At 43.6% G+C, this 7,631-nt stretch overlaps 1 protein-coding gene across 4 annotated transcripts; it reads right to left on the minus strand.

The window, feature by feature from the left end:
* Positions 1-530: 530 nt before the first annotated feature.
* Positions 531-7,430, minus strand: LOC148013405 (transcription factor bHLH130-like). Of its 4 annotated transcripts, none has more exons than XM_087667487.1 (5): positions 6,175-7,428; positions 5,895-6,062; positions 5,751-5,816; positions 5,479-5,547; positions 531-1,057 (listed from the first exon to the last, which is right to left on the minus strand). In XM_087667487.1, the coding sequence occupies exons 1-5, from the start codon at positions 7,198-7,200 to the stop codon at positions 992-994; spliced, it is 1,395 nt and encodes a 464-aa protein (XP_087523613.1). In that variant the 5' UTR covers positions 7,201-7,428; the 3' UTR covers positions 531-991. The 4 variants fall into 4 exon arrangements, with proteins under 4 accessions (XP_087523613.1, XP_087523614.1, XP_087523611.1 ...); XM_087667488.1 differs by lacking the exon at positions 531-1,057 and adding an exon at positions 1,064-3,087 and having other exon boundaries at positions 6,175-7,429; XM_087667485.1 differs by lacking the exon at positions 531-1,057 and adding an exon at positions 3,094-4,742 and having other exon boundaries at positions 6,175-7,430.
* Positions 7,431-7,631: the final 201 nt, after the last annotated feature.

Below are 7,631 nucleotides of genomic sequence, written 5' to 3' on the forward strand. Positions count from 1 at the left end.
ATTGCAATTTGTGAAATACTGTCATGAAGCTTACTCCTAGCAAAATTCCTACAAGGTTGTTTTACCTGCACAATAAGCTACCTATTTGTCATCTGTCATCCTTGCCTCCACAGTAAACTACAAATTTACCTTGCTGTCCTGCCTGTTTCATTTTAGAGATCTTAATTGCACTTCCTAGCAAAAGCCTGCCATCCAGTAATGAGATTCACCGGAGGAGTATCTTTGACTTTGAGGCCACATCCTACATTTTCAACTCCGTGAGAACACCCTGTGCCATCTCTAAGATTCACCTGTGTCAAAAAGTAAAAGCATGAACTTACCCCTGGAGTTCCTCCATGGTTGTTTGGACTCCACCATCAAACTGCCAATTTCCTTTCTCCCTGATTGTTCTTTAATTTATTTGGCCTTTCCTTTCAAATGAGCAGGTATCTACCATCTGTGATTCTGTACCCTTAATTATTAAAGCACTTCAATCGTCAGCTGTGAGAGAATGAGAGAGACAGCGAGAGAGACAGAGAGAGAGAGAGAGAGAGAGAGAGAGAGAGACACTACCGATTCCATTACAAGCGTGCCAAGCATATCCATAAGCTTGACCATCTAGTGATATTACATACACGCTCAGGTACGTGCTCATATTGAAGGGTAAGCTTGGCACTCCATTGTAAGAACCAAGGAGATATAGATATACAAAAAAAAACAACCACAAAGTGACTACCATCTGGGTTAGATTCAAAGCCATAGCTTCAAAACATTAGCCTTCGGTGTTTGATATTGGACAAGGAGCCTCAAAATCATGTGCAGCATTTTCATTCATATTTCAGCTATCAGCAGCTGGCTGCACATAATCATCTTGCTGCTGATTTATGAGCATAATCATCTTCCTGTTGATCGAGTTGCATGAAAAATTATCTGATGCTATGCTCATCATTGCAGGAGGCTGCATTTAGACCTTGAATATACAGATTTACACAACATTAAGGATCCTCCACTGTCAGCTACCATCAGGCACTTCTTTTTTGCAGTTACAAGTACATTTCAACTGAACCTCTTTTAACTCCTGCAGATCATAAAAAACAAGCCACCTGTTAAGATTAATCTAGCAGCAAGAAAAGAACCAGTAGTCTAAGTGCTATTTTAGACAGCACCAAATATGCCAAGACCAGCTCCCAACCCCTGCAACACACCCTGCTATGAAGTCAATAACATGACCTACAACACGATGCACACTTATTCAGGCTGTGAAAGGGTTGCCCTTTCTGAAGGAGGTTCACAGGTGTGAATACTCATGCTTGAATACTATAGCTTTTGTTGTTCCACAAGTGGGATATCTTGGTCATTGTTGTTCTTATGCTCTTAGTTGTCTATGCTTTCACAAATTACACAATAAGCATTATTATTATTACTAGTGGGGTGAGTCACATATGTGAAAAATGTCAATAGGAGCCTACATTTTGATATCTTGGTAGTGGGTGAAGACTTTAATATTTAGGCAGCACAAGGGGATACTTTGGATCCGTCTTTGTAACGTACTAAGCTATTCAGTAAGCCAGTTCATCTCATGTGGTTGCAATTGCTGTAAATGGTCGAAATTTGTAAACATTAGGAGAGCCACTTGTTCTGGTAAAAACGACATTGGGACATAGATTATTGTTAAAAATTTTGGGGCCAGGGGTTGGGAGCTGGTGTTGGCATATCTGGTGCTGTCTAAAATAGCACTTAGTCTACTGGTTCTTTTCTTGCTGCTAGATTAATATTAACAGGTGCCTTGTTTTTTATGTATGTATGTTGTGTTTTACTAATGTATTCTGTCGTACTTCCAGGATGGTATTAGAGCCTCACTTTTAACAACCTTTTAACAACCCTTCATGGATACTGCTGCTCTACAGGAAAACGTAATTCTGTCTCATTCATGGTTCCAGCAATGACTAGAGAGCTGCCACAAATTTCCAGACCTTTTGATTACAAATCCATCCGGGCCTGGCTTCACTTAGCATAAAGCTTTCAACATATCATTTCTGTGACTTCCATCCAATACTTTGCCACCGGAATGGTATTTATATCCTCAAGGCTCAGGTTAGCAAATGGATCCCTGGTGTATAGTGCAACACCTACCTAATACCTTAGCAGCTGCCAGAATGGTATTTATATCTCCTTGTAATAGCAAATGGTCCCTTTTTCAATGTGAGCTTCATTGAAGGACTGCACTCTCCCTAACAGCCTCACTAACATGGTCCTTAATAAATTACCATTACTCAGGCTCATGTCACAACATCTTTCCCTCTTCAAACATTTACCCGGGATGCCTACAAATATTGAGATTGCTAGCCTGCCCATTTCACTTGATAAAAACCAGGCTTTTTTTGTTGTCACACACAGGATTGACAAGATCCAGGACCCCCACATTCCATTGATGTGGATGCAGTCATTCTCCCTCCCTAAACTTTGTCTGACTGCCTAGACTATCTGGACAGCCTGCTGTGCTGAGCAGATAATGAGGACCAGCATTCCTAGACCATTCAATGTTGTGTGGTGCCAGGTAGCACCTGTGCAGATCTCAATGAACTTCAAGGATATTATACTGGATACAGAGCACTTAAAAGAAGAGCTAATCTCTGTTAAGCCTTTCCAGCCAAATGGACACTAAGCCCTTTCTTGCAAACATCATCTGGTTGGCATTGTCAAAAGTGTGACCAAACCCACTCAGTATTATCTGATAGCACACAGATCAAATGACAAGAATAGGACCAGATTGAGATCCACTCAACAAAATGCTCAAATTTAAAAATCAGTAAACAGCTTCTGTAGAATGCTTTCAGGGTTGTATGGATAATAGCTAAAGAGAAAGTACAGGAGCATCCTAGGCTAGTGTGCACACAAAATTTCTTCAGTAGACCAGCACATAAGACGAAAAGGCTGGAAATGAACACAAAGTAGAGAATAACAGGGCTGGAGCTGATATTTGGTAGCATACCCAGGTACATGATTGCAAAGGATCAACAAGAATGCTGAAATATAGAATATGAAGTCTCCAAACCCGATCTACAGTAGCATATTTGACTTCAGAAATATTCCAAAGTGATATCACACCTGCTCGGTAACATAATCGTATTAAAGGCTCCCCATCAATAATCCAATAAGACGCTGCTTTAATCAAATCCTCTCCCTCAGCCTTTTGCCTGGGGAAGGCGAGGTTGGGAAAATATTCTCAGCTCCTGACATTCACTCTGTGCAGAGACCTAAGCTCCAGTAAGAATTTTAGACTTTAGTAGCTCAAAAAATGAAACACAGAAGAAAGTGGATCTGAGCCAGAAGTGAGACACCCGATGATGCAGCTTGAAATTCAAAGCCATTTCAGCTCCTCCAACCAAACCTGCATTTTTGTTGTTCAATTAGATCCTGCAGCATCCTGCATGGATTTGAACTTTGCCCTTTTTTGGGGTTTCTTTTTGGCCCACAGGAGTCGACAATGGCAGGGTATAGGGAGCAGTCACATTACTGGCCTCATTACCCTAGTAAAGGCCAGCCACTAAATGCTACATGATATGCCATCAAGCAGCAAACCTATAGCTAGAAAGCCTTGTAAACATCAGAATCCACCTTCACTGTTCCACTCTTGCAAAAGCAAGTTTGCACTAACATTGTTGAGCTCCACATACGCTCCAAGCAAGAGAAACTCGGTGTGTGCGATATATCAGCTATAGCCTTGTTGCTCTGTTGTTTGTTTATTTCTAGCCTTTGTTATAGCTTTATCCACTGGCCTATTCGAGTATTATTGTAGGCACGCTAGCCTGGGGTCCTCATATAGATGCCAACAATGTGGTCCAAAATACAAACTGCTAACTCGCTAAAGCTTAAGCCCATCAAAACCCGAGTCCTCCCAGCTAGTGAATATGTCCTTGTGTGCATCAGCACAACAGAATGAACGATGGAGAGCTCTCTATGCTGCGAATTGATTCCTTGCTATGCATCCAATGACAATGTTAATCACCATATGCTTGCAGTAACATTACAGCATTATGATGAGATCCATTTGTGTAACAGGTGCAGTGTGCATGATCGCCCTTTGACTGCAACAAACAGGGTGGACAAAAAGTTTCAAGGTTGTGGGCAGGAGAATGACCATATTAGAGATAATCAGAGTAATATGTTAGTATTAGTAGGAGATAATTATTGAGGATCTTTTCAGAATATTAATGAGTATTGGTACACCTTGGATGTTTAACCAGCATTACGTTGCTGTGACCAAGCATCATGCACTACAGTTTGTCAACTGTCTTTAGACATGCATGGGACACCTACAGCTCACAGCTTCTCCCAAAAAAACATTAGCAGCATTATCAGCCAGGCACTTCCACTTCCAAAGACAAAGAGATAGTGCATCCAGATGCTCCACCAACAGAAACAGCTCCTTCTTCAGCTGTGCTTTCCAGCTCATATACCAAATTCACTTGGTAAAGATGACAGCCAATCAACAAAAGCCAAATAGCAGCCAAGAAACCTCTTCAGTCTAGCAGGCGCTACTCTCGCAGCTTCCCAAAGCTGTTTGCCAGTGAGGAAGCCATATCCAGTAATTGATCTATCATCTAGTTTCCGACCTCCATCACTGGTTTCTGCTCAGTGGGAGACTCAGTTCTTCAAGATTGTTGTGTTCGGGCAATTTGCAACCCCATTAGGGAAGAAATGGCACACACCGGTGAAATGGCAGCATCTTCCCTAGTCCCACATTTATTTTGACAAACCTGCTACTGGCTGACCAGTTTTAGTATTCAACAGACAATGTCCTGATCATTAGAGATTTCTTTATGCTATCATAATTTATGTTTGTTCAAATAATGGGGTCACATATGGCATGATAGGTATTTATGTGTTATTCGAAAACCCTGACACATGCATGTCTCAACCTATGTCCTTCCACAGTTGCAGCAAAAAGAGAATGGCTAGGTCAGTCCCAAGCTCTTGTAACAGGGTGCTCATGTGCTAGACCTGCTAAAGTCTGCGAAGACCCAAAAGGATGCCTGGGGACCTGGACATGAATTTGGAGACCAGATCTGAAAGACTGTGAAGGAATTAAGGACTGGCATACCTAAGGCTATAAATTTTCAGAGGAAACAACCAAGGTTGATTGAAAAATCCACTGCAACAAGTTTATGAATAAAAAGCTCTCACTATTGAAAGTAGGGCAAGAAGAATCAGATGAAGATGATGCCATGAAGCCAGAATATGTGTCTTAACAAGTGAGCTGTATCATGCTGAATTAAAGTCTGATTTTTGTATGAAGCACATGTTAAGTTGTTCCAAATCCCCCTGCAGGCCAAGGCACCCAAAAAAAAAGGAACTTGCATACACAAGCACAACTGAAATACCTAAGCCAACCCGCAACTAGGCCCATATAAAGGAACAAACATACACACACACACACACACGCACACGCACACATTCACTCAAGTGGATTCCATAACTCAAGAAGAGAAAGAATACCTGAACCTGGCGCTGGAGACACTTTACGTATTCCATCACTTCATCTAGCATTTCTACTGTGTTTGTTTGCTGTAATAGCCGAAGAATATACACTTTTTACAGAGTGACCAATTTAGCTGGCAAAAAGCTTAAGGAAATTCATAAGCACCCTCACAAGAGATATAGCATGGTAGAAGTAGAAGTAGTAGTAGGACTATACAAGCCACTGCTTTTCCTGAGAGTTCATTCTACATTAACTATTTCGTATGTACCCATGAACAAAAAACCTTTACCTTGTCCATGTGAGGGACTAGCTCTTGCAATTTCTTTATTCGTTCAGTGATTTTGGTCCTTCTAACCTGGAAAAATTTGCTCAAAACAGTGAGATGCCAGGATAAGACCAACACCACCAGAAGGCATACATGAAATTTACTTACACGTTCTGCAATGCTGCGAGGATGGGTTGCACAACCTCGTTTTGCTCTAGCATGACAAAGAACTGAGTCCAAAGCCCCTTCTAAGGTGTATGGGTTCTTAGGACTTGAGGATGTGGGAAGGCTGACATGGTTTGGTACAGGAGCACCGTGCTCGAAAAGCTCCCTTTGCTGCATGAAAATGGTATATCCATATTATCTCCCATTTATCATGTGGCCAACAATTAGTCATTGGTGTATGCACATATTACAGCAGAAGAATCATGTAGAAACAGACACTTGCCCGAGAATCTGGTACAGTTGAGCCTGCAAAAAACTTGTTATCTAACTCTCTTGCTCTCTTTCCTCCCAGCAGAGGGGACCCAAGTATAACGTTTCCAGAGGCATCAATGCTCTCGGCCCACAATAAATTTCCTGCCGCCTGCTCATATGTGCCTTCTTCTGAGGAGTTGCCAGACGAAGCAGGTGGGACCATTCCTTCGTTCAGCAGAGAAAGAAATCCTGCAGGGGAGCTACTATGTCGTAAGAGACTACTTTTACAAGGAGGAGAAAACCTGACTGAAGGGTTCATTATGTGATCAGTGCCATTGTCGCACCCTGATCTGAAAACTTCTTTACTCTCTGCAGAGTAGTCAGTGGGAGGATGTAATGGAGGCGATGCAAAGCACGATCGCGGGTTAGAATTGCCATTCTTAACACCCTGTGCCTCCACACCCAATACAGGATAGCCAGTGGATACCGCTGCTTGGTTGAGTGGCGAATGTGCAGAAATCAACCTGCTGATGTTCGGATCATTGTGGCCATTTGCTTCCACTTTCCGCACTTCATCTTTGCGTTTCACTGCCACTACTCCGCCTCCATCACCGAAGGGGCAAGCTTCATTCACTTGCTGGAAACTCCTGGATTCAAACTGCACGGAGGGGCAAGAAGAGACATTGGCAGCGATCATGCGGGCCAGCTCGGACGCGTCAGCAGCCATGTATTCCTCTCTCGTGCCGATGGATATGCTGGCAAGCATGGAGCTCGGCGCTGAGTGGTACCGCATGAGGCTAGATGCCTGCAAATCTTGCTCGACATCCGCAATGTTGGGCCTGTGTGCGTCGTGGTCATTGCCGGAACCGTTGCAGGGGAGGTAGAACTGCTGCATTTGGGAGGACGGGACGGCGTCGGCCGCGACAGGCCTCTGAGGGAAGCACTGGACATCGGGAAAGCCTGCGGAGGCGGACAAGGGCAGGGAGGATGGCAGGCGATGGGAGTCGAAGACAACACCGTTGCTGCTGCGGACCTGCAGAGGATAACGTTGTGCCATGAAATGGCGGGCGCTGAGGCTCAATCAGAGAGGAAACCTATGAGGGAATTCGGAAACCCTAGATAGTCATGTCTATGGAGCTCAGAAGATGCAGGCACGTGCAAATGAAAGCAATCTAGGCTAGGATTATCTTGTGTCAAAGCAGAGGCGCACACAGAAGACTTCAGAGTCCAGACACAGAGAGAGAGAGAGAGAGAGAGAGAGAGAGAGAGAGAGAGGTGCGTGCGTGCGTGTGCGCGTGAGTGCGCGCGTGTCTCGTCAAGGAGGATCTCGCTGCATTTGCCGCCACATTTAAGCCTCTTACCGAGGCTTAAGAGCCTTGAGCCTGTAAGTCTTTATCTTAACAAAGTCTATCCTTAAGATGTGGTTCCCACGCTTTTCCCCCCCCATTGATTATAGACACAACTTACAAGTGAAGAGTTCTCGACCTG

Source organism: Lygodium microphyllum, chromosome 26 (assembly GCF_053477565.2).
Source record: "Lygodium microphyllum isolate KBCC chromosome 26, Lygodium_microphyllum_v1.1.10, whole genome shotgun sequence".
Taxonomy (NCBI): domain Eukaryota; kingdom Viridiplantae; phylum Streptophyta; class Polypodiopsida; order Schizaeales; family Lygodiaceae; genus Lygodium; species Lygodium microphyllum.